Source organism: Kockovaella imperatae, assembly GCF_002102565.1.
Source record: "Kockovaella imperatae strain NRRL Y-17943 chromosome Unknown BD324scaffold_8, whole genome shotgun sequence".
Lineage (NCBI taxonomy): Eukaryota > Fungi > Basidiomycota > Tremellomycetes > Tremellales > Cuniculitremaceae > Kockovaella > Kockovaella imperatae.
In genome coordinates, this window is record NW_019028948.1 from 390,078 (window position 1) to 416,195 (window position 26,118).

The window sequence follows — 26,118 nt, forward strand, 5'->3', positions numbered from 1 at the left end:
CAAGGGATGATCATCGAGTATCTCAACGAACCGATCCCGAAACGCCAGAATCGACCGTGGGAAAGTTTGTGCTAAAAAGTTGAAAGAAACAGCATCCATCCGTCGTTTTCTCTGCGTCCCTAGGAGATATTGAGCTCAGATTGGAGCAGGGTAGTCGCTATGGAAGCTGCAGCCGTTCAAATAGCCGTCAGTAAGAAGCGTAAACGCACGGGTAAAGCGAGAGAGGAAGCCAAGAAGGCAGCATTAGCTGTAAGTGGACCCCCGACGCATCTGACGCCAGATTGTTGATCTTTGCTCAGGCTTTAGCTGAGAAAGAAGTTGAGAATCCGACAGAAAGAGCAGCGAAGGATGAGCAAGATGCGGAGGTGGAAGGGGACATTGCTACTCAAAGGAGAGAGGTCGACCCCGAGGACGTCGCAAAGCGCATCGTGCGTATCATTTCAGCTCTACCCAGAGAGACCATATTGATCATGGTAGCCTCGGGCCATCAAAGCGGTCCACCCTTTGTTCAAGCAAGGCAGGACTTTCGAAGTGAGACGGATTGTAAAGAAAGTCAAGTTTTTAAGGTGTGTCTAACCCACTCTCGGGATGACCAAGAGGGTGGGCATGCATTGACGACGCTGCAGAAGCAAGGGAGGAAACCAAGATGAGGTCAAGTCTCTGGAGGATCAATTAGCTGTCCTTTCAGTGAGTCTGAATCGACCCTTCGAAAGCTCAGCGGGGGACTTTCACTGATGCCTGAGCTATAGCATCTGTCTCTCAACGATACCATCGCCTCCCATCTCCTGACTAAACTCCAAAAACACCATCAGTTCAAGCATACCGCATTACCTTCTTCGATCACCTCTCAGCTCAAAACTTCAGCACAAGCCTCGACCTCGGCCCAATCAGAGCTTTTGGGCAAGGTAGAAAATAGGCTGTGCAGTAACAAGAGCGTTTCAGAGGGCGTCAAAAATGCTTTGGGATGGATGATGATGGAAAAGGGAGCAAAGCTGCCTTCGAGCTCGGCATCGGTCAAGCAGAGGGCATCGAACATGGAGAATGCGAGGGAGACAAAGCAGCTCAATGAATTACCTCCTGCGGATCACGCCGCTAGACCGTCGAGGACGAACATTGCCTCTCTGGACGATGCGGACGAGGGAGATATGGAGAGCCTCGACGAGGAGGCCATTGCTGCTGACGAAGCTGGATGGGAGTCTGGCTCCGTTTCAGATGTTCCACCGATATCCCGACCTAGAATCGCAAATTCGGACTCGGACTCGGACGTTGGCGAGGAAGATGGTGAGGAAGAGGAAGAGGACGAGGACGAGCACACAACAGTGCTCATCGCGCGGCCCAACAAGACATCCGCATCCACACCCGCCAAAAAGACCAAACCCAACAAGGCACCCGTCACCTCGTCAACTTTCCTCCCCTCGCTTTCTACTGGATTTATCATGGGCGATTCTGATTCTGATCCCGACTTGGATCCCGATGTCGATGGTGCTGGTGTGGTAGGGAACAAGGCTGTCAGGAAGAATAGGCGAGGACAGCGAGCGAGGCAAGCGTGAGTTGGAAATTTGAATTGATGCTAGGTGTAGGGACTGACCTTGGCGGTAGGATTTGGGAGAAAAAGTTTGGAAAGCATGCCAAACATGTCGTTGCGCGCGAGAGAGCTGAAGAGGATGCTCAGAGAGCTGTACAAGCCCGCGCGATGCGTGGAAGAGGACGAGGCAGAGGTGCACCTTTCGGTTCCGGCATGAGAGATGAGGGCAGAGGCTTAGGCCATCACACTGAACAGGATCAGCCCGATAGAGGCGCCGCGTCCCTCAGTCGGGCAAGTCGCGGTGTCCGAGGATCTCGAGGCATGGGACGAGGAGGTCCCTTCGGTGGTCATGATGCCTATAGTCACGGCCAGGCTCCAGCTCAGCAAACCAAATCGACGGGCGTACACCCTTCTTGGGAAGCTGCGCGGATGAAGAAGCGGGAGATGGGAGCTGTCAAGCCTCAGGGAACAAAGATCGTCTTTGATTGAGCTAAGCAAATGCCCATATAGATGTTTCCGACCTGAAATGCATGCACGACATGACACGAATGCAGGTTATTTTGGGCGGTATTACAGGATTTCTCTGCGTCTAGACGAGGTTGGAAGGGTATTCGTGGTCCTTGATGTCGACAAAGTTCTCCTTAATCGATCGGGCAGACTATGGAAAACGGGAGTGAGCGAAAATGGACGTCATGATCAGGTGTGAGTTGACTCACGACGAATCGCCAGAAGATACCAATGGATCCACTCTTGTCATTTGTTCCACTGGCTCTGGCACCTCCAAAGGCCTGTTGTCCAACGACAGCACCGGTACACTTGTCATTGATGTAGAAGTTTCCAGCAGCGTTTCTCAGTTTGTGAGCGGCAAGAACCAATGCGGATCTGTCATTGGCGAAGATGGCACCGGTCAAACCGTATTGAGTGGTCGTGTCGATCAAATCACAGGTCTCTTCGTATTTGTTGTCCGGGTACACGTAGACGGTCATGACGGGTCCAAAGATTTCTTCTGTCATCGAGATGGATTTAGGATCCTTGGTGACGATGACGGTAGGTTGAACAAAGTATCCCTTAGAGCTGTCCCCTGCAGTGCTAGAGTTAGCTGCGAATTCGTGAGAACGTAAGATTGACTTGCATTTGCCTCCGGCAATGACCTCTCCTCCGGCCTCCTTGGCCTTGGTGATAATTCCGGTGATCTTGTCGAAGGAGTGTTGAGCAATGACGGGTCCAGTGAAATGGTTGAATTCGAAGCATGGGCCGATGGAGATCTTGTTAGTCTCGGCAATCAAAGTCTCCTTGAATCCATTGTTCCACAGAGATTCAGGGACATAGCAACGAGACAGAGCAGAGCATTTTTGACCTGATTGGGTAAGATATCATCAGCGAGATCTCCGAGCAGAGATGTCGATGTCTTCTCACCAGAGTATTCAAAGGCGGCTCGAATAGATTGAGCGACACCAGTCTTCACATCGGCAGTGGGGTGGAACAGGTGGAAGTTCTTTCCGCCTGACAGGAGAGGAGGTATGAGCGATCTTCTCGACGATCTGGAAACTCAGACTCAGACTCACCAGTCTCTCCGACAATCCTAGGGTATCCTTTGTAGTTTTCCAAGTTGTCTCCAATTTTTCGCCACAAGTTTCTGAACACCTGAGTACTTCCAGTGTAATGCAGACCGGCAAAGTCCTTGTTCTCGATACATTGACCGACGACTTCAGCAGCGGGACCAGGGATAAATTGAACGACAGATGGGGGCAGACCGGCTTCCAGGAGAATCTTGTGAGTCAAGTAGTTTGCATAAGTGGCCATGGGCGAGGGTTTCCAGACACAGACGTTTCCGACGATAGCAGGAGCTCCAACCAAATTTCCACCGATAGCAGTCTGGAGAAAAGCGCGGGCGGAGTCAGCTTGCAATTGATGCGCAACTAGACTGGATGAGGAACTCACAAAGTTGAAAGGAGTGACAGCGAGAACGAAACCTTCAAGAGGCCTGTATTCCGTTCGGCTAGCGTCACAGTCAGCTTCAAGAATATTTACACTGTATCGCTCTCTTTTACTCACTTCCAGATCATTAAAGAGTTTTCAGTCGGTTGGTTGGCGTACAGTTGTTCGACGTATTTCACGCTGAACCTCCAGAAGTCACACATTTCCGCGGCCGCATCAATTTCCGCTTGCCAAGCGTTCTTTCCTTGTCCAAGCATGGTCGCAGCCATGATATCGTATCGGTACTTTCCAGCCACGAGATCAGCAGCCTTCAAGAAGATGGCAGCCCGATCCGCCCATGGCATCTCTTCCCATTCCTGTTTTCCAGCAAGAGCGCCCTTGATCGCAGAGTCGACAATCTCAGGAGTAGCAGTGTGGTAGGTACAGAGGTGTTTGGCGTGATCGTGAGGCATCAATTGCTTTTCGATCTTGCCTGAGCGAACCTGGGAACCGAGTCAGATCCTTGATTACCCCGCTTCAACGCAAAGCTGTAACTCGCCTCCTTTCCGTTCACCACGCATGGGATCTCGAATGGCAGTTCCTTTTGCATTTTGGCAAGAGCTGCCTCAAGCCCCTTCCTCTCCGCTGAGCCAGGAGCATAGTTGCGCTGCAACGACAAGCGCGATCAGCTGAGGTGTTCTGTCCCAACGTCTGCAGCCATGACCAGTCACAAGCGCTCCTCTCTCACCATTGGCTCATTTTCAATCTTTGGCACTTTGAATGACGCTAATTGTGACATGGCTCTGACTCCCTTGAATGCCGTGCTCGCCAATACAGGTCTCAACGCTGTCTGTACAAACGACATGACAGGAGAAATAACCACGGCCCTGCTGGTGGACCAAAAAAGTTGAGCGCGCGCTTACGCCAGGAGAGTTCGTTCTCCCTATAATAGTTTTCTCTTTTCATCGGATCTTCCCTTCAACAGCCGCGGCGCCCCGAAACCGGACATCTCCGCCGAGAAACTACCGACTCGATTACGGTCAACTATCCGGGTGTGGCTTCTATCCAACTGCTCGTCTACTCTTCATGGTCAATCCAGCAGCTTGAATGGCTCTGGCCACCCATAAGGACTCGGGACTGGTCTCATCATCTCCGATAAGGCCAGCGATGATGCCGCCAGCCAGAGTGTCTCCAGCTCCTGTGGTGCTGACAATCTCAGATTCTGCCACAGCCGGGGGTCCGTAGTGCCAGTAACCGATACGTTTATCCGGGAGCCAGGGATGGCGCAGGAGGTGTGGGACAGGATTGAGGTGGCCTCCTTCGATCTCAGTCATCAATCGGGCATGAATCAGGCCTTTTGGGCCGGACTTGATCCACACATTTTCGGATAGACTCAGACATTCTGCCAGCGGCATGACGAGGCTGTCAAGGCTGTCCTCGTCGGGCGAAGACGACACAGATCCAGACCAATCAACAAGGCGGATCCTACGAAGTCCACGGGCAATGATCGGGGCCTCTACGACGTTCGGGGCAATGTGCGTGATCAGGGACCGCGAGAGACGATCTCCAGATGGGACCAAGGCTGCGGCTTGTACGAGGCGTGATGCTTTGGCAATGGATGTGGGGTCGCAGAAGGCTGAGACTTGTGTCGGATCGGGCGGAGAACGTCTGACTCACTCTTGATGGACAGTGACAGACAAAGCTCCAAGATCTGGGCCAGCACTTCAGACGCGGTATTACAGTCGAAGGCAACCAATTTTGGACGGTGCTCAGTGATATTCTCGTGGATCTGCAGCGAGCAGCTTTCAGTGGGGCTAGATCTGAGTATATAGCTCACCCAACCTATGTCGATCTTTTCCACAATGCCCATATCTGCGACTCCAGCCACGAGATCTCTCCGTTCATTCAGTACCAAACTGCAAGAGGCCGTCTGTACACCTTCTACCGATTGGATACCGTCGGTTCGAAGTCCCGCCTTTCTCATCTCGTGAAGTAGCATGACTCCGGCCGCATCAACTTCCCCACCTTCCGTGCCGATGGCCGAGATGAGTTGAACAGCGTGTCGTGATAGAAAACGCTGTGCAGACTCTGCAATGTTTCGTGCCACGCCACCCGGTGTCAAGTTGATCTCTCCAGGTGTCGTCGATTTGGGCGCAATAGGTACAGAGGCTGAAGAAGTGATGTCGAGAGCAGCAGAGCCAATGACAATGACAGTCGGGGGAGAAAGCTCCGCGGCCTGTGACGTCGAAGAGCTGTATTGACGACGCTGGCCCCATGATGGTTTCGAACTCCGATTTGGAGCAGCGAAACCTCTGCCCACAAGCTTCGCAGCTTCAGGACTGCTCGCATCGTGTTGTCGGCTCATCTTGGAAAGCTCAATGGCCACCTCCGCACCAACTCTGACATTGTTCTCGATCAAAGCGATATCTATAAATACCGTGTTAGCTCGATAGATGATCAATTCTGGTCCCCGCTCACTGAGTCGCAGGGTTTCACCTCCGCTCAACTCGCCGACCCGTTTGAGAAGCCAAGGTGTGACTTCATTTCCCTTTATACCGAGATCCGCACTTTCCGTTATGGCCTGCTCGACAAGTTTCTGCACTCGATCGCCTGCCACTTTGTGCTCAGAGGGGATAGGTACAGCGAGCAAGGTGCTCAGCGGCTGAGGCAAGGTGAGACCACAGTCTATCGAGAACATTAGTAGAAGGTTGTGCCACAATACGGAAACACTTCCGAATCAGTTTGGCAGCCGCATTTGAATCAGGCGCGTTCCACGGGCTCTACAAGTGAAGCAATCTCGTTAGTTGGGTGATGAGAGCCAAATACTCTGCTGCATGAAGAAAGCCACGTATCATGACTCACCGAAACACCGGAGACGGGAGAGTAGAATGCGGGGAAGTCTTTCGTGCGTCCGAACGTGGAAACGCAGACACCGTTGGTCTCCTACGCCAGACATCAGTCCGGAAGCCGCCCATGTGCAGACAGCACCTACCAGGACTTCGAGTGTTCGCGGAATATCCAAGATACTCTTTGCACCAGCACAAATGACTCCGACGGGCTAAGGCGTTTTCAGTCCACTTCTTCAGTCAATAGATGGTGTAAGTCACCGTTCTGCCTAGCTCCAGCAGATCCGCGGAGATGTCGAACGCTGCGAAAGTCAGCTCGTCTCACTTTCTCTGCACTGACTCTTCTCGGCCCCTCGATGGACGCCCCCTATACCACCAGTGACGAACAGCTGGACACCCACAGAGTGCGCAATGTACATAGTCCCCGAGACAGTGGTTCCTCCGGAAAGGCCCAATGATAGAGCTGGAGCCAAGTCTCTCCGAGACACCTTAACTTTACGTCCAGTGTCCAATGTTGAATCCGCCAATCTTGCCATTTGGCTGTTGGATAGTCCGACGTGGACACTTCCATCTATGAGAGCGATTGTCGCTGGTATCACACCTTTCGAGCGTAGGATGGCCTCCAACGAAGAGGCCGTTTCGAGGTTTGTCGAATGAGGCATACCTTGTATCATCAATTCAGTAGCGGTGGAATGACATACCATGGGTGACAATGGCACTTTCGAGGGCGACTATAGATCTTTGAGAGCACAAGGCCTCTTCAACCTCTTCTGAGATGCAAAGGCGCCCATTCTGTGATATCAGCATTGGTTACAGATTGCGTGACATCATGCGCACCCATGCAGCTCTGCTGGCTGCCAAATCAACTTGTTTTCGCCGAGGCCATTGCGAAATGACCGACGGCAGGCGAGACAGCCTCTTCAACGGGACCCGTAGCATTGCTATGAGGTGATCATCTGCTCTCAGGACGGTGACTCGTCCTTTCAGATCAATTGAGAGCTGCAAACCCTTCGTGCAGGTGGTGATACAAAATGAGACGTGAACTCTCGCGACTTTGGGATGATCGATGCCGTCATTTTACAAAATTGGGCTGAAACATCACCGAGCCGCATGATTGAATGACATGACATTGTTCATCCTTCACTGTCTTCAGGCGTAGAGTGCCTCAGCCTCACACCCCTCCAGGCTCTCTCTCCAGCGATTGGACTCCTCGAGGCGGACTGAACTCGATAAACAGGCCCAAAATGCCTTCATGTCGCATAACTAATCACACTGCGCAACCGCTGAACATCTGCCTAAAGCAAGTAACAGCCCTGCACTTTGAGAACACTGTGAGTCCAAAACTTGAGAGTCATGAGAGCTGAAGAACCTTCTCTACAGGTTCAGCCAGGTCAGACGATCAAATTCAGAGCAAGTACACAGCTATCTTTGACCTCGAGCACATCGCTTATATCCAATACCAGCCCGGCAAAGTATGGTTCACATTAGAGGTATGCGGATCTTCCCAAGTAGTCATGGATGAACACGCTCATGTTCTATCTAAGGCACTAGTCGATGATGGGACGAAGAAGAGCCGGTACTCCGTCTTGAAATCCGCAGCGACCATTGCGATTCTGTCAGTCGCGGTCGGTGCAGTCGCCGCTACGGCTGGGGCTGCTCTTCTGCCAGAAGCAGCGGCTCTCGAAGCGGTGAGCTGGTTCAGATTACTCAGAGGACGCATGCTTACGACCATATAAGATCGCAGCGGCGTCTGTAGCTGGCTCGTACCTAGCAAAGGGCATGACAGTGACGAAAGCTGCATTGGTCAGTAACTCTGGAACAATTGCAAAGATCTGTACGTGGCGATTGTCTGTCTGTGCCGTCCGTCTGACTCATATGCGTTCCATCAAGCTTCTACGATGCTACCGAAGGCTATCGATAAGTTGACTGCAGAGATAGGGGGTCTGTCTGCGCTACAGCGAGAAGGTAAACTGGGATGTTGGAGACAGACGGTTCTGACATAACTCAGTTCTAACAATCATCTCTTCGCCGTCGATTAGTTCAGATGTACGACACAGAGCCACGTCATTACTTAAGCAGCTACATGGAGCATACGCAAAGGACAAGGCGGAGAAAAGACCTGGCGGGGCATCAAATAACCCCAACCCAATCATGGATCCTACCTCCAAACAGATGCCAGCCGAAGCGGCACCTCAAAGCGTGACAGAAGGCACAGGGTCAGGGATCTCCAGCGCGGATCCGGCGACAGATCTTGGACCATTGGACGAAAAGGAAGGCGCTGCGCTCGAAGCCGAGCTTGATGCCGGGAAACTTGATGATCGCGTAGAGCATACACCGATCCGGACGGGTGAAGTCCTGAGAGTTCATGGGGTTTACATGAATGTGAAGCGAGAGTTCGATATCCGAGTGGGAGCCGAGGGGAAGCTGGAACTCTGGGATGCGAAGGCCAATAAGCGGTGGGGCGAGAAGTAAAGTATGCAATCGCAGAGCTTTGCACCGTATAAGTGGCTAGGAAACAGACTTCTGAGGCCTTGTCCTTGCAGAAAGTTCCGCCAAAGCGTTGTATGACATACATGAATGGTCGATCTCACATTCTACGACAGCTGCATCACATACAGACATTTGATCATGTCATTGTGCTTGCCGATTGCATAGCCCTCAGTCGCGCCGGGGCAATCGGCTCTTTTTGTGTGCTGCGTAAGCCTCCATGGTCCGAGGGTGCATGGCGATAGAAAACTCGCTCGGTACATTTGATGGATTTGCCTGGATGGCGAGCGGGTTATCCTGTGGGGCAGGCGAAGGGACTGGACAAGTCCAGATCAGCGTATGCCTATATCCGACTCTTCTCTTGAGACGATCTCACCTTGAATGGCAATCTGAGGGATCTCAATATCATATTTTCTGGCGTCAATGGATGACCGGGACTGGTGTCGATGGCGATGATGGACAAAGTGCCCACTGCGTTCGAACAGCTTATGTACAGACTCAACGCCTTGGCGATTCGTCTCAGGTACTATACGAGACAAGATGTTAGAGCGATACATGCGCCAAGAAGCAAGAGAAGGAGACTCACGAAAGAAGAACGTAAAGGGTATGGCGAGCAGATTAGTACCTGCAAAGAGGACAAACGTCCATGACCCGCTGATGGCCAGTCAGCCTAATACTGAAGTGAGGCTTAGCTCAAACGTACATCTTTTGGAACAGGAACGGTGAGGCCAGACTGATGCCCCCTTTTGCTTTTTCGCTGGGTCAGCTCCTGAGATTGGTGAACCAGATTTGAACCTACACAATGACCAAACAGCTACTGCCACACTGCCACCCCGAGCTCGAGAGACCAAGGGGAAAGCCTCTGTTCCGTGTCAGATTTGTGCTTCATGCCCTCGCTGAGAGGCTTGGTGCCTACCAGCTGTGTATATCCAAGGTATGTTGCTCTGCAAGATAGTGAGCAACAGCGCAAACACCTCTGACCTCTCTGCTCACCCAAGAAACGGCATGAGCGAGGGAAAACAGTATCGAGCCGGTACAGAAACCTGCAGCCCATCCTCCGGCATTCATCATGTCCTTGACGTTGATAAGGTAGTGGGAGGATGTAGCACAGATACCAAGCGCGAGAGCCATGACGAGAGATCCCACTGACAAACCGTGCGTTTCAGCGTTACGATCCATTGTAAGGTTGCACAACACCACCCACTCATCAGTGAAGGCCTGCGCCCTATCATGTCTAACGTCCAGATGGGTATGAGCCCTGCCAAAGCTGAAACAGCCATGGTGAGCTATGCTTCTCTCTCTCACTCGGGAAAATGAATCTACCGTAAAATGATAGGTTGGCTCCTTGCAAGATGGCAGCCGTGTTATCTTTGTACCCTGCAGTCCTGTACATTTGCGCAGCGACTGCAGTGCAATCGTTAGCGTTCTTATGGTCTGACTCATCAGCAATCTAAGCCTACTCACGATATGTCACGATGGTGAAACCGGTCAATCTCTGCCAGATCTGCAACATGGCCACCAGGAAGATTCTTCGCTTGATTCCGGGTCTATTAGCAGCTGAACGCCTGCGCATGGCGCTGACGAGCGTTTCGTCCTGGATCTGTGGGCCATCAAGGGACTGGAAAGACAAAGAGTACGAAACTCACTTGTCGAATAAGCATTTCCACAGAGTCTTCGTCATATTGCCCTAAGGCTGCGAAGATCCTTCGTGCTGCGTTTGTCTCGCCCGTTCGAGTGAGCCATCTTGGAGATTCTGGCATCAATGGCAGAAGCGCGAACAAGAGTAGAAGAAAAGGAAGCTGGAACGCGATGGCTAAATTCCGAACAGGGGATAAGCGGTACAACTTCTGGTCTGAACGACTCACCAAAGCGCCATTGGAACTGATCCGATGCGGTCGTTTTGAAAGCCAAGACAAAGTACGTCCAAAAGCCTACCGCTACACCGAGAATATTGAAGAAGAACTGATCAGACCGGTCAACTGATTCCATCCTCGACTGTGGTTTTGGACTCACGGCTGAAGCTATCACTCTCCCTCGATGATGCTCTCTAGATACTTCTACACACCAAGCTGGGATAACGGCGATTATTCCACCCGTCCCAAAACCGGAAACGACTCGTGCGAGGCAGAGCCACAAATAGCTATTTGCACAAGTCTGCAGTGCTCCCCCTGCTAATCCAAGAATACATCCAGCCCAAATGACTTTCGTCCTTCCAAGCTTGTCTCCTGTCCATCCACCGAGAAATCCGCCAAAGAGGGATCCAATGAAATAGACTGCGAGGATGCCGGCGATAGCCAAAATGTCTCGTTGAGACGGGGAAACCGTGACTAATCGCATTGTCTTTCTGAAATCTGAATTCCTACTCAGCGACGACATGGCACCTTGATCATAGCCTTGAGTGAAAAGTGACAACCCGGCAATGACGTAGAGGAGGACGACAAAGGTATGGCGTCTCGCATGTCGAAGACGTGTCCGGCTTCGGTGGCCGTCCTCGGGGAAGGTGTCGACCTCATTTTTGTCTTTGTCGATGGCGTGGCCTCGAACCCCAAACTCGTCCACGGCCCTGGAAACAGCGTTCTCTTCCCCAATAGGAGCTTCGACACTTTGCGTTCCTATCTTTAGTCCCATTCGTGGCGAGCCTAGGTCGCCCAGTCCATCATCATCGTCAATTTGTTCAGGGATACACAGCGTTGAGCGTGAATCGGAAGTGGCGATCATAGACACAGCATTTGTTGCGCTCGAAATCTCCTTATCCTCGCTTGACTGACCCTCAGCTTGAGCAATCTGGATCTTCAGGCCACTTTGCCCGTTGTCCAAGATCGATCCAGGTCCAGAAGCATCGTGGTGTCGAATGATGATCACCGGCGCTACGTCCTGGTGTTGCATCGTGGGTCCCAGGTCAATAGACGAGGTGGATCCAACGACCGGTGTACTTGATATCACTGGGCTGGGTGTAGGAGGTCGAAATCTTCCTGATTCTTTTCGCGAAGACGTAGATAGTTTGCGGGAGACATGTGGCTCGTTGAATGTCACGGAGCTTTCGGAAAACCCAATGGACCCCTTGTGGATCTGGAGAGAGAGTTGTTGAGGCAACGCTGACCCGTCAAGATCGATCGATGAGGTGAATCGGCAGTCGGAAACAGAAGGTAAAGTGGGATGAGAGATCGTCTTGGCGACTGTGCCTTTGTCCCCCACGGGGCTGGGCAGGGGAGTTGGAGATTTCAAGATGGATGGTGATCTCGGCGTCGAGGGAACGGGTACAGAAGCATCAGAAGTGATGCTGTAGTCTTCGAGGATCTGAACGATCGACATTGGCTTGTTCCAACGAAGCTCAGGGTACTTGATATGCTGCGAGCGCGATTGACGGTGAAGTCAGGACACAGATGAATCTTCCATGCGATCCAAGAGGACCGACAAGTGGAGAGGGAACGTCCCATGTTTTGGCAAACGTGAGCGACGAATATAGACTGACGTGTGTCTCGCAACCTGAGATCAGCGTCTCACACCGTCAGTCAGACATGAGATGTCAGTGTGTGCGGACCTGTTCTCTCAACAGAGCGTGAGTGGAGAAACTCTTAATCAATCGGGACGGGTCCTGTAACCTGAGCTAAGTATAAGCTATGATGTTCATGGAAGGACTCACACAGCAGAATGTCCTGTCCACCTTCTCCCATGACATGAGCCTTGCCCCTAACTAACAACAACGTGGGTGCATGGCAATTTCCAAGAAGATTACAACAAATTGCAGATGTCTCACACATGGGCATGTGCCAGGCAGAATGCTCAGCCACTCCTATTCTCCTCTAGCAACTTGTACAGATCAGAAACCAGGTACAGACTCCCGCCCAAGACCGTCAAGCCACGTCGCTCAACGCCATCCTTCTCAAGCAACTTAGAAAGCGCTTCCTTAACATCAGCGGAGACCAAGATTTGGCCTTCGGATCCGACAAGATCTTGCGCGATGCTCATCATACTGTCAGGCAAGACCGGCTTGATCCATGGCATTCCGTCCACCGGAGTTGCGAACGTAGTCAAGATGACACGATCGCCCCTGCGAAGAAGAGGTTCCAAGACACTCCGGGGAGATTTGCCTTTCGAATCAGAAACTGAAATGATCCACGTGGTACGCCATGCTTCCGATCCAAGGTCGAGGCTGTCAACATAGGCTCGGAGCGTCTTGGCTGAATCTGCATTGTGAGCCCCATCGACTAGTAGAGGTAGTCCTGCAGCATTGGGATATCGGACCCAAGAGCATCGACCTGCCCATTGAGCATTTGCCAAGCCTTGGCGTAGGGCCTCTTCGGTCAATTGATTAAGCTTAGGCTGGATACCCATCGCTCTGGAATCCGAGCGAATAGCCTGTAAAATGTTGAGTGCCAACGAAGCATTGTCCATTTGATGTGCACCAGCAAGGGATAAATGCGATTCGAATACGCTGCCATTTATAGGGGTCCGAATAGGCATGCGTGGAGGAGCGGTGAACGCTTCTAGTGAGACCTTTGGCCTCGCAAGAGGATTCACCAGTTCAGACTTGAGAGCCCGCACAAGCCTCGCACCTTTGATCTCAGCGACGCGTTGAGCTACAGGCATAACTCCCTGAAATCTCTGGGGTGCCACCACAAGCAGACCACCAGACACTGCGATGCCGGCTTTGACGGCTGTGATTTTCTCCACCGTATCGCCGAGGAACTCGGTATGATCCAAACCGACAGCTGTCAAACCAGAAGCGAGAATCATCTCGGGAGGTATGACATTGGTCGCGTCTGTTTCCCCGCCCATTCCACATTCAATGATCATGATGTCGGGCTTGTACTCGTCAATGATTGCGTAGGCGGCGGCAGTGGCAAGTTCGAACAACGTGGCGTGAATCCCGGCCTGCAGATTGATAGACTCCACTCGCTTGACTGCGGCATCGTACACATCGCGAGAAGGCGGTAGACCATTGATGGCGATCGCACGACGGGCTTCAATCAAGTGTGGCGAATTGTATCTCGCGACGGAGAGTCCTGCCGCGCGCAAGCATGATTCTAACATGGCTGAAACACTGCCTTTGCCGTTCGTACCGGCAAGATGGATTGCAGGTGTCTTGATCGGGGACAAATTTGACATCAATCCCCGGATGCGCTCGAGACCTAAATCGATCTTGGATGATTTGCCCTGAATTTCAGCTGGCCGAGGGGCAGCGGCGGGGGTCAATCTCGGTGCCGTGTTCAAGGACGATCCGCTAGCAAGTGAATTATTGTTTGGTTGCGATCGACCTGTTGAGTAGTGCCGGAAGGCGGGCGGTTGTCCGACGGGAGCCGTGGGTATAGTTGGACGCTGACTATACCCGTGGACCGGTGGCGAAATCCGTGGAGCAGAAGCGTAATCTACAGCTTGAGCCATGTATCCAGGGGGATATCGAGGAGCAGAGGGCATGGTGATGCCCATATACGCTGCAGTGTAGCCATAAGCAGTCTGTGGGGCCGAAATGGCTCCATATGGATGAGTCGTCATGGACTGGCTCATGCCGTTATGATATGGTAGAGGAGCCGGTGGACTCATGTAATCTGAATCGCAGATCACAACGCGGGATGGGATCTGACGAGGGTCGTGATAATTGATAGGCTCATTGAGCATCTGCTGCACGGATAGCGGACTGGGTCGTTCTGGGACAACAGGAGTCGGACCCAACGATCTCCGTGATTTCGGATCAACGAGCATCCCACAGCCAGGACGCTGGACACTTGACGGTCCGGCGAGAGGCCTATAATCCAGGGGCATGTTAGTCGTTGGAATGGCTATTTGAGCCTGATGTTCGTTGTTGGGAGCGACTGATGTTGTGATAGGCGGGCGAGGTCCTTGTGTGGGTGTCGCGCCGTTCTGACTGGCGGCTGGAGCCGCGCTGCGGATCGTCGGTGGACGCTGCGGCACGACCCCACCATCATGAGATCGGCGAGTATGCGTATGGTGGCGCGCTGGCATGCAGTGAACACCTCGACCTCTTACAAAGTTGTTGCACTCACCATACTCATTCTCCGCAAGTGGCACAGGACCCGGACGGAAATCAAAGTCAAGCCACTTGACTCGGTGAACTTGGCTGTGCAAACTGTCAGTATCTCCTTCAGACTTCTTGCGAATATCGACTCACCCGGTCTCGTGCTGAACATCGGCGGTCCGATCGTGCTCGTGAGCATGCAGAAATTTCACTTCAAACAGGCCGGCCGGTGTCTTGACCTTGATTGCTTGACCAGGTATCAGCTTGAGTATCTTTTGCTTGAGCTGCTCGGCCTGCGCGCGCTTCTTGGCTTCTTTGACGTCCTGCGCGCCGGTCAGCATAGGGTGTCATGGTTCCAGATCAGAGACCCACTGGGTTGTGACTCGGGCATAAAACCTCAGTTCTCAGGCTTTTGCGTTTAAAGAACTCGTGTTGCGTTCCTGGGGGCGCATTCTCCGGGATCGGGATCGGTACTGACTCTTCGACTTCCCATACCCTGTAAACAACTTGCTCATCATCCCTGGCACAGGTGACATGGAACGCCTTGGGACATTTGCCCTTCAAATCCGAGTTAGCTGAGCTCGCATCGGCAAGACGACTTAGCTCACGTTGACACATTGAATCTTGGCTCCTGTCTGCGCCAGTTTCTTGTCTTTGCAGCTCTGACATTTCTACAGCGAGTCAGTGTCCGCCTAGATTCGGCAGATCGCCACACTCACTAGATTCCACCTATCCTTCAGAATCCCATCGACACCCATAACGACAGCTTGCGCGTGACCGTCAAGCTCGTGATCCTCGATCCAAACCTCCGGAGTGGAATTGACACATGCTCCATGCGCTTTGACACTGCCGTCCTCGGATTTGCACATATTCTTGACATGCTCCGAGGGCTCAAACACAGGTATCAGATCCACTTTGTCGGTCCCAGGACAGAGGATACAGGGATAGTACGTTGGTGAGGAGACGACTGATGCCCGAGGTTTTTTCTGCAAAGGAATTACCGGCTTCTTCTCTGCCATGCCGTTCACCGGGAAATCTGGCGCTGCAGGTGTTCCATCCTCCTCTTCAGCAATGGAGGGCCGCGAGCGTTTCTTATAGCTTCGCTTCGTGCCCTGCTCTGTCTTTTCTTCCTCGAATGCCCGGATGAGCTCTTGCTCCGTCTGCATTCGACTCTTCTGCTGTCCCAGCAGCTCGTCCATATCGATCCGGACACTGCACAACCTTTCAGCAACCGGTGTCTTGACAATACTCGCGCTTACCTGTGGCTGACACATTGGCACACTTTCGCCCTTCGTCCGAGATCCACCCAGCTCTCCAAGGCAAAGTTGACGCTCTCAGCGCAGTTGAAACCCAGATTAAATCCAGCATGATAACCGCGGGGAAACGTAATGACGAATTCGCCCTGATTATGGACCATCATGTTGACTCGGATACCGTCCTGGGCGAGACGAGTAGGTGACATGATATAGGATTTGTGGCGAAGAAATTGATCGCATTCAGCGGCTTCTTGAGGGAAGTATCCTGCAACCGGAGTCAGCCAGATCCAATGTGAACGCTCCAGCATGACTGACCCCCAATAGTTCGCTCAAAGTGCTCTGCGTGACCCTGAGGGATAGCGTACCAAAACTTGGGTGCGCCGAAATGGATGTAATTTATGGAGAACAGGTCCATCTGCATGTTTTCAGCATTGAGGGATTCGAACATTTGGCTCACATCTTCCACATGCCAAGCGAATGCCGCTCGCCACATGCCAAAGTAAAGATATGGTCGGTTGACTCCTGGTAGCTCCCGACCTAAACGGTTGAGGAGATTGGGCAGATGAGCTACGTTCCAAGGGGTCTTGGGGTCCGGGAAAAGAGTGCCTGACCCATATCAGCCAAGACTCAAGTTGAAGTCAGATACACTCACCTTGGAGATCTGCTCCATACCAGCTCGGCTCTCCAAGTCCCATGTTCTTCCAGAACCGCCTCTCAAGAGATGCGCAAGCCTCAGGTGTGTAATCTTCCGATCGGGTCTCTTTCGGTAGCCAGTCGGAATCAGGATGAAAGTTCTCGTACCACGGAGGTACGCCCTCAGACTGAGACTCGGATATGGTCTCTGGCGTCTTGGCGATGGGATCAGGGGAAGAGTGTGAAGAATGTCGAGAATGTTCAAGTGGAGGGACAGAATCTTGTCGACGCTGAGGAGTCAAGCGGTTCATCTCGAAATCTCCATTGAAAGCGCTTTCTTCCCTCTCGTCGTCCGTCATTTCCCTCTGCTCCAGCTTCTCCGCCTTTCGCTTCGCAGCGGCTGTTCTCTTCTCTTTTGCCAGTTCCCTCTTTCTTCTGATCTCCGCTGCTGCTTCTTCTCTAGCCTTCTTTGCTGCTGCTGAATCTCTATCCAAGGTCCTATCGAAATCTTTTGGTCCAGGTCCAGCAAATTTCCCTTGGTTACATTTCTCAAACCATTCTTGGATCGTCAGTGGTCGATTCTTATTCTTCTCCACGTTCGTCTGCCTGAATAAACCCGACCGCCCGAGCATATTTTGCTGGATTGGATTCTTGATCCGAACATCGGCAAGGGCTCTGGAGGGAATGGGAGGAAGGGAATCTTTCCATTCGGCAGGCGGCACAATCTTGACGATGCCGGAGTACTGACCCCATGGTACTGTCTTGGTAACATAGGCCTCAAAGTCCTGCAAGTCAAGGTCAGAAATGATACTAGAATGAAAGGAGATACGCACCTTGAATTCCTCAAGGGTCGGTCTGAATATGGGTATGCCTCTCGTTGCAAGCTTGTCGTCTTCCGGAGAGAGATCCGCTGAGCGGTTGAGGGCTGTCGCACTTTCAGCTGTCCGTGACGCCGAAGTATTCGAATTGTTATTGAGTGGATAGCTTCGACCGATGTCAATATTGATCTCGGAAAACCATTCGACTCACAACTCTGAAGGCTGGATATACTTCTCCTTCTCTGGTGATGGAATCGCTGGTGAGGCTGGCGCCTTGGATTTAGATGATCCTGCAACTGGTTCCTGTTGCTCAGTTGCAACAGCAGTAGCACTGGCCGCTCTAGCAGCTTGCTTCTCTCTCAATCTCGCCGACGTCTTTGGTGAGTACGCCGGGCTGCCATCAGCAGCGATGGCATTCGCAGGAGCAGTGGGAGTCTTTGGCGTCCTAGGAGTCTGAGGCGTGCTGGGTGAACCTGGGAGTCCAGAGGATCTGGTTGTGCGCAAAGGTGAACGTGATGGACTGGGATCTACTACATTGGTGGAGGTGACCGCGGCGGCGGCGATCCCACTACCATCATGATGAGTCGGGTGGAGCACAAGAGGAGGAGGTGGTGCTGCCCTCATGGTCGTAGCTGACATGACGAAAGTCGATCTCGGTAGTCGGCAGCTAAGCCAGCCGAGGGATGACACTGTTGAGATGTGTCGAGTGAGGATGTATGGTCAATGTAAGATGGTCATGATAGAATATGGGATGGAATGAGGGAGATATTGCGATGAGCAGACGCCGTTGTGTGGGGTCGTGAATTAGATCGATTAGGAATCCGATGGGTAATCGAGACCCGGGAATTTCTAATCATCGCCCCTTTCCATTAGAAAATCAGAGTCTAATCCTCGGATCCGGTTCAGAAAAAAGTTGAGCACATCTCTTGTCCAAAGGTGTTGCAATAATATCCATCCATCACTTGACACTTGAATACCATGTCGACTCATCATCAACGTCAACACCCCATCATCCTCATCACTGGTAAGATCTTGCGACCACACTTCAGTTAGCGATGTGGCTCACGACTGCCAGGAACTCCGGGCACAGGCAAGACACTCCACTCCCATCTGTTGGAAGCGGAGACTGCTTCGTCTTCGTCTCCACTGAAACATCTCAACATCGGAGACATTGTCAAACAGCATGGGTTACATGAAGGTTGGGATGACGAATGGCAGAGCTACACGGTCGATGAGGACAGATTACTAGACTACTTGGAAGAAGTGGTAAATCCAGAAGCTGGTCCGTCGACAACAGGCGAGTGTGCAATGGGATATTGGATTTCGAGTGGCCATTCTGACTCTTTGACAGGATTCATTCTTGATCATCATGATCCCTCCTTATTTCCCGAACGTTGGGTAGATCTCGCTGTCGTCTTGACGTGCGATAACAGCATATTGCACGAACGCCTGACGGCTAGGTGGGCGGCGCCTGTTCATTCGAAAAGAGATGGTCTCTGAATTCTTGCTTCTTCTACAGGAAATATCCAGAGGCCAAGGTGACAGAGAACATCACTGCGGAGATCATGATGACCTGTTTGACCGAGACCAAGGAATCATACGCGGAGGAGATTGTCGTCGAGCTGAAGTCAGACGGGAGTGGAGGCGACAAGGAAGTCCAGGAGAACGTCAGTAGGATAGAAGCATGGGCAGAACAGTGGAGGGAAGATAGATTGAGCGGAAAGCATGATGAGTAGATGGCGTTCAGCTGAAGTCATCTTGTCAACCCCTGGGCAGCAGGTAAACCTCGACGACTCGAAGCAAACGATATAATGCATATCACGACGTACGACCTGTAGATGGGTGTGATCGAGAGGCGATGCCTTGCTCGTCTCTGCCTGGTGGACGTAAATGAGGAGCCTAACCGTACACCCTGAGTTGAGATTAGCTTGAGCTGATTCCGGGGACCACTTACAATCTAAAAATGTCATTCTGGACATAATAGCTCGAGCCCTCGGGTCTCAACTAAGAGGTCTCAGCGGGCTCATCCTTCATTTGCCAGAGATGTGGATCCGGCTCACGTGGAAGGTTTGAGAGTACTGCAAGACGTTTTGTCCGTCGTCAACCATCAGTTGACCGGTCACCATGCACATGATGGATGCTTCGTTTTGAGATGCGGGTTGAGCATCCAGCGTAGTGATGGCATGTCGAACGGATTGGAACGGGAGAGACTGTTCACATGGATCAGTTTACCAATATATATAGACCCAGCCAGGTCGTGCTTGCGCAAGCCATGGGCGCCCTCATTCACCTTGAGCTTTTCAATGATAGCGGCTGATCCTTGATGAGGTGTCGCCTCCCAGGTCATCATGGATCCGTCCCGCTACGAGGTACGGCACTGATCAGCAAAGTGCCCAAGACCGACTTGTCCGAACACTCGGCAGCGCCAGCCGTGATGCTAGACTCATGTCCCATGCAATCGACTCACATACAACGCGGCGAGCTGACTCCTGTCATTGTCAAATGTGCTGTAGTAGTAGTCTGCAGGATATGAGCCCTCCAGTGCGTATCGGCGGTTTGCTCTACAACACACCTGTGAACTGCTTTGCGATGGTCTGGAAGTCTGCCATGGTTGCTCAGTGATGAGTCGAATGATCCTCAAGCTGTACAAGTGTAGTCTGCAAAGGAGAGGAACTCTTAGACGAACAAGCATATCGTCGCGACTGGGGGGAAGTAAGTGCCACATATTCGGGCATGAGACGGGGAAAATACAAATACAATTGACATTAGGAAAATGAATGCTAATCTCTCCCCCCAAGCTAATGGGAAAGGTCGGGGACAACACGTGGGTGCCACATGCTTTTCACGTGGACCTCGTCGCAGCCGCTGTTTTGTTTGTTGCTTTTGACGTCGCGCGCGCATCGCCCATCGCAGTTCGAGTGTGAAAGAAGAAAAATCTATTCCTGTCAGTGTTGCTCATTGGGAACACATCCTCAACTCTTTGTCATTCATCCATCTCTACTCGTGGTATCTCTCTGGCAGGATCAGTCATCACTCCAAGGAAAAAGCGATTGCAAACGACACTTTCATTGCTCTTCTATCCATTTTAGACGCGGTCTCGATACGAAAGCTGTTCACCATGCTACCCATCCTCACGCTCCTGTCGCTCATCCCATCCCTCGTCTTTGCTGTTCCATGCGTCCAATTCGACACCAACTGGGATTTGTACGCTTTCGGAGGTAACGAAGATGTCAAGCTGGGCAACTCCTCGTCCTGGTCCCGTAAGTCTGACCCCCCCCCCCCCCCCTCAATTTTCGGCCACGGTCCATGCGCTGATGCACTCAATCTCCTCAGAACCGTCCGTGACGCCTTTGAGCACCAGCGGCCGACCACCTTGGACGGGTCAATACACTCAATGCCTCCAATCGCAATACAATAATGCGATGTACGTGCTTGGGGCAGATGACAGTGATCTCTCTGTGAGTGGATGACCAGTCCTCCTCCGCATCAATCACCTTGCAAAAATAGAATCAGCCCATTCTTCGTGCCGAGTTTAAGCTCGAGAGATTCCACTTTGTTGACATTCACCACTCAGAAAATCTACATTTACAACTTTGCCGAAGACTCATGGTCCCTTCAAGACACCTCTGCCGAGCCTTCAAACCTTGGCATGTCGCGATCAGCCAGTGTCCTTGATCACGATACCAATGTCATCTTCACCCTTACATCTGGCTCCGGCGCGTCCTTGTACCAGCTCGATCTGTCCACTATTCAAGCTACAGCCGGCAGCTCTCAAGCTTGGTCAGCCGTCGAGAACCCCAGCTTCTCCACAAGTGGATACACACCCGTCGCTGCAGAAGCTTCAAACCACATTCACTACTTTGGTGTTCCTGATACCGCTGCCGGCTCTGCCGACCTCTTTGTCGTTCACTGTGAGTCGTCGTCGGCTTGGGTTCCGGTAGTCAAATTTTGCTGACTCGATGTTCAGATGCCTACTTCCAGCCAACTCCTCAATCTTACCCTACCTTGAACGGAGGTGAAGCGTTCCCGGACTCCGGCGGCCAAGCTATCAATGTACCCAACGAGGCCAACAACGTGAGCTTCCACACGCACCGCTTGATGTCATCTGCAGGCATGCTGACCGACTCTCAGGCCCCAGACCAAATGGTCTTCTTCCCTAACGACTTCTCCAATTCGTACGTTGTCACTCACTGGACCAACCCTGGAAGCTACAACTCTACCTCTGGAGTACCTTTCGCCACGGACCTCATCAACACCACGCAAATTCTGCCAGCTCCTTCCTCACAGGACCAGCAGGCCTCTTACGCCGCGTCTCCCACTGATCTGGTCCAGATTGACACTGCCGGGAACATTTACTACATGACCAACGCCATCTCATCATCTTACACTGTACAAAGCGGTGCGTCATGGACCAAAATGTCTTACCAGCTCGTCGGAAGCGGTGGATCGGGTGGAAACACTACTTCATCATCCTCGTCAACATCCATGACTGGCGGATCAAGCTCCACAACGGGAACTTCCGGATCCAGTGAGACGAGCGCCGGTGCCTCAGGTAGCAAGACAAGCGGAGCAGCCTCCAGTGGAACTTCCAAATCCAGCTCTTCGACTTCTGGAGCTGCTGGAGTCTCTGCCTCGTTAGGCAGGTGGGACTTGGCTGGTGTCGTCATGACCTTTGCCGCTGTCGGCGGTGTCATCTTGCTCTAAGCTCTAAGAGAGGTTGTGCAATGTGTGATGACTCTCTGATCAGAACGGACATTTTTACGAGCTCTGTAGTGCCTAGTCTCACATCTATGACGTTCATGATCATTACACAATAGTGTTTGCATGACTCCATCGCTGCACTCCTCCGCACCATCCTTGAAAACATAGAGATTCCCGAACGCCGCTCATCGGCTTTGAAGGGATCAAAATTTCGAAATGCGGGGATTGCAGCGTTTAATAACACTCTGTCCCTTCGATATCCCCAGACACCATGGCATCACTCAGATCCTCGGCATTCCTCACAAGATGCATAGCATCGTCTTCTCGTTCGACCGTTCTACGAGTTTCCGCTCGATCATTGACGGCTACCCGATCCACCTTTGCTGAATCTGGTCCATCTGGGATCGAAACGGCACTACGAAATGGTTTGAAACAGGCTATGAAATCGAAAGACAGGCCGGCCATCGTCGTCCACAAGGTGAGCAGTAGCTCTTATAATCCTTTTATCTCCAAATACGGAAGCCTAATGCTGATTGTCTCGGTATTCAGGCGATTCTCGCTGATATCACAAACGCTGCTAAATCCACACCGAACCCTAACGACCCACTGGACGAGGTACAGGTCGTCCAGACTGTTCGAAAGAGCATAGCGGCGAGGGTGAGTGACATGTGTCCCCGTCGTACTATTCACCTGGGCATTGATTGACCCTCTCAGGCCGTTGCGGCGGAACAATACGCTCCTTCTGCACCTGGAGCTCACGAAGAGAATCATGCCAACCTCTTAGCCGAGATCGACGTCTTGCAATCGTATTTGCCTCAAGGACCTTCTGACGAACAGTTGAAGCTGGAAGTCGAGACGATCATCAAAGGACTCCCTGAAGATGTCAGAAGCAGCAAAAGTGTCCAAGGGGCTGTTATGAAATCACTGTGGGAGAACTTGGGCGAAAGCTCAAAATATGCGGATAAGAAACAGGTCGGAAAGATGGTCAGTGATATGCTCAAAACGCTGTGACCGGCGTGTAGCATTCAGCATTCCGTATCATCCATTCAACGTTATACATGGCATATCCGTCATGTTATGGCTGTCGAGGCGCATTGGCCCTCTCCCTCTCTCCTGACTAAATGCTCGTCGAGCGACACTTTGACCGCTCTGAGCAACTTCCAGCTCGGCGCCGGAATTCGCGTTATAATACTCCCATCAGAACCTGCTTCGACTCCTCGAAGATTTTCGGCCATACAACTCGGCATCGAGCCTCGCTTCCGCTCGAATGGCCTCGACATTTGTAGCTGATCGACGGGGGTTCGAGCGAGTCACTGGCGGACTTTCGGCAGATGAGTCCAATCGATCGACAGCCTTCGCAATTCGTTCTGGGGTTGATGGATCAGACTCGTGTTTCGTGGCTGTGTTCTTTGCCAGTGCTGTTAACCGGTCTTCTCTAATCTTCTTCTTCTTCTTCCAAGCGGGATCTCTGATCCCAGACGATCCAGCTTCGCCTCCTCCAGTCTGCCCATTGTTGCCAAAGGACAGAGTTACCTGTGAGTCGGCATTTGGCACCTCTGAGGAAATGGCGTTCTCTCCGTTATTGCTCAGATTCTTCTTTCCTTTGCCCTTGACCTGATCCGTTTTGGCCTTCTTTCTGCTCGCCTCCGTCACCGCCGTGACCTTTTTCGTTGCCGCTGCGCCTGCGGCCGCTGTCTTCTTCTTCTTACTGGATGTGGAGCTCGCCAAAGCAGCTACGGCGGCAGCTTGCTTCGCCCTCTTTCGCTGCTTCTTTGTCAATGGCTTTGTAGCCATCTCAGAGCCAGATGCAGTTGCGAGTTCGTGTTGCTGAGCCATGAATAACGCATTGTTGAACCCAGCTGCCATCGCCCTCTGATGCGCCTCTTGCCCCCGGACCCCTATTTGAAGACCACCGACCCACTTCAAACACTTGACGCACAACTCTCCCTCCCAATGTCCGCTCGGTGCCGGTCTTCGGATCTCCACATCCTCATGATACCTCGCCAGTGTCTGCGCCGCTGTTCTCAGGATTTGCGACTGGTTTGTTGCCTGTTGAAGGGAATAAGAGGCACCAAAGGAACGATCAGCAATGTCTGAAAGATATCGAGACACTTCAAGAGCTGAAAACGTACGCCATCGTTCCGTCCTGGGGACTGGAGCTTTAGAAGCTCTACTTTGGGGTCCACGTGAGGCGGCTGCATTCGGGATACCCGCCACACTTGGCCCGGGAGCTGCATTCCAGGAATTAGAGGCCGCCGGTACCAGCTGATGAGTTGTGGTATCGGGCAGTGCTTGCGCCATCGTCGCGAAACTCCTCCTACTAAATGAGCTAGTGGGTGAAGGGGATCTAGCTGACGGAGCAAGACGTGAGCGACCAGCTGAGCCCTCCACCTCGTCCGGCTGGTCGAAAGAAGGTGAAACTGGTCTGGAGGGAGACCAACGGCGTTGTCGCAAATCCGCGGCAGATTGGAAATGAGCAGCAGGGGGTGTTCGCGACATCGGACTAGCGGATCTGCCTTCCAGGTCAATGCCGTGTTCGACTGCAATGCCTTTTCTCTCCAGTGCCTCCCTTCCCCTTTGAGTCCAGTAGGAAACAACTTTCTGTTCCTTGAACCAGTGGTTAAAGGTGTCATGCGACGGTAGGTCTTTGATGGTAGGGGCCCTGTCTTCCGTCAACAGGCTGTCCACGTATTCCTCATCATTGTCACTCTCAGTGGATGTCGTCTTGATCAGCCCTCCAGAACGAATCCATGCGGGGATATTCGGGATGTTCCGCATTTCCTCAAGCATGCCGATTACGGCAAGTAGTGTCGAGTCCATCCCAGCCTCCTCAGCATTCTTGCCGTATTGCATTCGAGTGGCTGCACTTCGCGCCGCCGTGAACTCTGGTTTATCGTACTCCGGAATCACGATTTGATTCCACGGCTGGTGAATTGCTTTCAGGGGAGAGTCATCCAGTAAGACTACATTCTCAAGGTCGAACTTATAATCCGAGGGTCGACTCTGCTTCACATGCTGAATCACTTGGCGCAAATCCTTGAAAGTCTGAACTTTGTTGCCTGGATGACAAGATGAGATGAGCCTCGTTGCTGCCGGCTGTACTCACGATAATCTGACTCATCCAGACCCATCTTGTCTCTGGCCCAGACGCCCAGTAGCCTGCCTTCACCTCGCTTCTGTCGATCCTGTCTACTTTGTCGACTCTCAGTATTCCAGACAGTCTCACTGTATTTTCCGAAAGCAGTCTCAACCATCGAGCGGACGTTGTGTGGCTGTGCTGAGCTCCAAACGAAAGCTGACCAAGGTCGGATGGGAATGCTCGAATCGCTAGGAGCGTCCGGCTCGGGAAGGAATAGGTAATCCAGGAGGCAAGACAAATAAGGACGAGGATAACTGGTGCGGGACGATGCGTTACTCTTCGAGCGATAGATGAGAGCACCGTTTAGATCCATAATGAGCAGTTTTGGAGTCAGCTCAGAGTCTTGTGGCTGCTTGCTTGGCTTTGAAAGCGCGAGATACTCTGGCGAAGGCAGAGTCACCTGGGGGGACGCAATTTGCAGCTCGCGCGATTGACTGCTAGGAGCAATCCATTTGCTGGACGGCAGAGAAGCCTCATATGCGCTTTGTCGTATCCGAGCTTGAGGTGCTTTGTTGGAGCCGGAGGCCTCTCCAGTCTCGACCGTGGCCTCGGACTGATCCAAGAGCTTTTGCGGAATCTCGGGGCCTCTGGTGAATGGAGGGTACCGACGACTTTTTACCTCTTGCGGTTGACTGGTGTGCAGTGCTCGAATCTGCTGAGAAGGCCCTCCTGCTCCAGGAAGCGCATGGGAAGCGGCGTGATTGGAACCTGAACTCGGAACCGACGGGCCAGATGAGGTACTAGTCCCATGAAGGTTTCGAGAGGGAAGATCCGGTGGACCTTCACGCCAATTATGGTAAGCGTCAGGATTAGCGAACG

At 52.3% G+C, this 26,118-nt stretch overlaps 11 protein-coding genes across 11 annotated transcripts; 5 read left to right on the top strand and 6 right to left on the bottom strand.

Annotated features, from left to right (window-relative positions):
- Positions 1 to 56: 56 nt before the first annotated feature.
- On the top strand, positions 57 to 2,072 carry BD324DRAFT_628521 (Bud-site selection protein). The gene is made up of 6 exons (XM_022016122.1): positions 57 to 249; positions 300 to 428; positions 478 to 566; positions 627 to 687; positions 750 to 1,546; positions 1,600 to 2,072. Exons 1-6 carry the CDS (start codon positions 160 to 162, stop codon positions 2,012 to 2,014), a joined length of 1,581 nt encoding a protein of 526 aa, XP_021870462.1. The 5' UTR covers positions 57 to 159; the 3' UTR covers positions 2,015 to 2,072.
- BD324DRAFT_676227 (delta-1-pyrroline-5-carboxylate dehydrogenase) lies at positions 1,823 to 4,241 on the bottom strand (the record flags this gene model as incomplete). The annotated part of the gene is made up of 9 exons (XM_022018954.1): positions 1,823 to 2,183; positions 2,242 to 2,614; positions 2,654 to 2,882; positions 2,942 to 3,028; positions 3,091 to 3,400; positions 3,467 to 3,524; positions 3,581 to 3,935; positions 3,998 to 4,109; positions 4,191 to 4,241. The coding sequence occupies 9 exons, from the start codon at positions 4,239 to 4,241 to the stop codon at positions 2,115 to 2,117; spliced, it is 1,644 nt and encodes a 547-aa protein (XP_021870463.1). The 3' UTR covers positions 1,823 to 2,114.
- Positions 4,242 to 4,503: 262 nt separating this feature from the next.
- Positions 4,504 to 7,095, bottom strand: BD324DRAFT_580610 (Indigoidine synthase A like protein-domain-containing protein; the record flags this gene model as incomplete). Its single annotated transcript, XM_022013448.1, has 10 exons — positions 4,504 to 5,078; positions 5,120 to 5,231; positions 5,280 to 5,839; positions 5,921 to 6,127; positions 6,171 to 6,222; positions 6,305 to 6,385; positions 6,435 to 6,500; positions 6,550 to 6,590; positions 6,629 to 6,952; positions 6,990 to 7,095. 10 exons carry the CDS (start codon positions 7,093 to 7,095, stop codon positions 4,504 to 4,506), a joined length of 2,124 nt encoding a protein of 707 aa, XP_021870464.1.
- A 317-nt stretch (positions 7,096 to 7,412) lies between these two features.
- BD324DRAFT_628534 (hypothetical protein) lies at positions 7,413 to 8,888 on the top strand. The gene is made up of 7 exons (XM_022016123.1): positions 7,413 to 7,619; positions 7,669 to 7,698; positions 7,752 to 7,778; positions 7,833 to 7,976; positions 8,026 to 8,122; positions 8,179 to 8,253; positions 8,297 to 8,888. The coding sequence occupies exons 1-7, from the start codon at positions 7,533 to 7,535 to the stop codon at positions 8,758 to 8,760; spliced, it is 924 nt and encodes a 307-aa protein (XP_021870465.1). The 5' UTR covers positions 7,413 to 7,532; the 3' UTR covers positions 8,761 to 8,888.
- A 3-nt stretch (positions 8,889 to 8,891) lies between these two features.
- Positions 8,892 to 12,477, bottom strand: BD324DRAFT_628539 (and other transporter-domain-containing protein). Its single transcript, XM_022016124.1, has 14 exons — positions 12,419 to 12,477; positions 10,789 to 12,382; positions 10,641 to 10,737; positions 10,422 to 10,588; positions 10,240 to 10,375; positions 10,099 to 10,179; positions 9,980 to 10,042; positions 9,769 to 9,920; positions 9,692 to 9,719; positions 9,575 to 9,637; positions 9,479 to 9,524; positions 9,362 to 9,429; positions 9,152 to 9,301; positions 8,892 to 9,092 (listed from the first exon to the last, which is right to left on the bottom strand). The coding sequence occupies exons 2-14, from the start codon at positions 12,085 to 12,087 to the stop codon at positions 8,947 to 8,949; spliced, it is 2,496 nt and encodes an 831-aa protein (XP_021870466.1). The 5' UTR covers positions 12,088 to 12,382; positions 12,419 to 12,477; the 3' UTR covers positions 8,892 to 8,946.
- BD324DRAFT_591650 (hypothetical protein) lies at positions 12,478 to 18,221 on the bottom strand. The gene is made up of 12 exons (XM_022013802.1): positions 17,671 to 18,221; positions 17,475 to 17,625; positions 16,661 to 17,426; positions 16,466 to 16,614; positions 16,324 to 16,423; positions 16,012 to 16,273; positions 15,472 to 15,964; positions 15,361 to 15,423; positions 15,125 to 15,310; positions 14,906 to 15,075; positions 14,781 to 14,854; positions 12,478 to 14,732 (listed from the first exon to the last, which is right to left on the bottom strand). Exons 1-12 carry the CDS (start codon positions 18,096 to 18,098, stop codon positions 12,559 to 12,561), a joined length of 5,016 nt encoding a protein of 1,671 aa, XP_021870467.1. The 5' UTR covers positions 18,099 to 18,221; the 3' UTR covers positions 12,478 to 12,558.
- A 186-nt stretch (positions 18,222 to 18,407) lies between these two features.
- On the top strand, positions 18,408 to 19,266 carry BD324DRAFT_628544 (AAA domain-domain-containing protein). The gene is made up of 4 exons (XM_022016125.1): positions 18,408 to 18,483; positions 18,535 to 18,756; positions 18,811 to 18,919; positions 18,979 to 19,266. Exons 1-4 carry the CDS (start codon positions 18,438 to 18,440, stop codon positions 19,193 to 19,195), a joined length of 594 nt encoding a protein of 197 aa, XP_021870468.1. The 5' UTR covers positions 18,408 to 18,437; the 3' UTR covers positions 19,196 to 19,266.
- Positions 19,267 to 20,213, bottom strand: BD324DRAFT_628549 (hypothetical protein). The gene is made up of 6 exons (XM_022016126.1): positions 20,032 to 20,213; positions 19,927 to 19,979; positions 19,750 to 19,821; positions 19,520 to 19,669; positions 19,414 to 19,463; positions 19,267 to 19,371 (listed from the first exon to the last, which is right to left on the bottom strand). The coding sequence occupies exons 1-6, from the start codon at positions 20,066 to 20,068 to the stop codon at positions 19,359 to 19,361; spliced, it is 375 nt and encodes a 124-aa protein (XP_021870469.1). The 5' UTR covers positions 20,069 to 20,213; the 3' UTR covers positions 19,267 to 19,358.
- Positions 20,214 to 20,577: 364 nt separating this feature from the next.
- Positions 20,578 to 22,163, top strand: BD324DRAFT_642541 (hypothetical protein; the record flags this gene model as incomplete). Its single annotated transcript, XM_022017491.1, has 5 exons — positions 20,578 to 20,719; positions 20,793 to 20,917; positions 21,034 to 21,370; positions 21,427 to 21,533; positions 21,591 to 22,163. The coding sequence occupies 5 exons, from the start codon at positions 20,578 to 20,580 to the stop codon at positions 22,161 to 22,163; spliced, it is 1,284 nt and encodes a 427-aa protein (XP_021870470.1).
- Positions 22,164 to 22,431: 268 nt separating this feature from the next.
- On the top strand, positions 22,432 to 23,171 carry BD324DRAFT_651609 (hypothetical protein; the record flags this gene model as incomplete). The annotated part of the gene is made up of 3 exons (XM_022018360.1): positions 22,432 to 22,638; positions 22,710 to 22,817; positions 22,875 to 23,171. 3 exons carry the CDS (start codon positions 22,432 to 22,434, stop codon positions 23,169 to 23,171), a joined length of 612 nt encoding a protein of 203 aa, XP_021870471.1.
- An 8-nt stretch (positions 23,172 to 23,179) lies between these two features.
- On the bottom strand, positions 23,180 to 25,612 carry BD324DRAFT_676275 (hypothetical protein; the record flags this gene model as incomplete). The annotated part of the gene is made up of 2 exons (XM_022018955.1): positions 23,180 to 25,219; positions 25,267 to 25,612. The coding sequence occupies 2 exons, from the start codon at positions 25,610 to 25,612 to the stop codon at positions 23,358 to 23,360; spliced, it is 2,208 nt and encodes a 735-aa protein (XP_021870472.1). The 3' UTR covers positions 23,180 to 23,357.
- Positions 25,613 to 26,118: the final 506 nt, after the last annotated feature.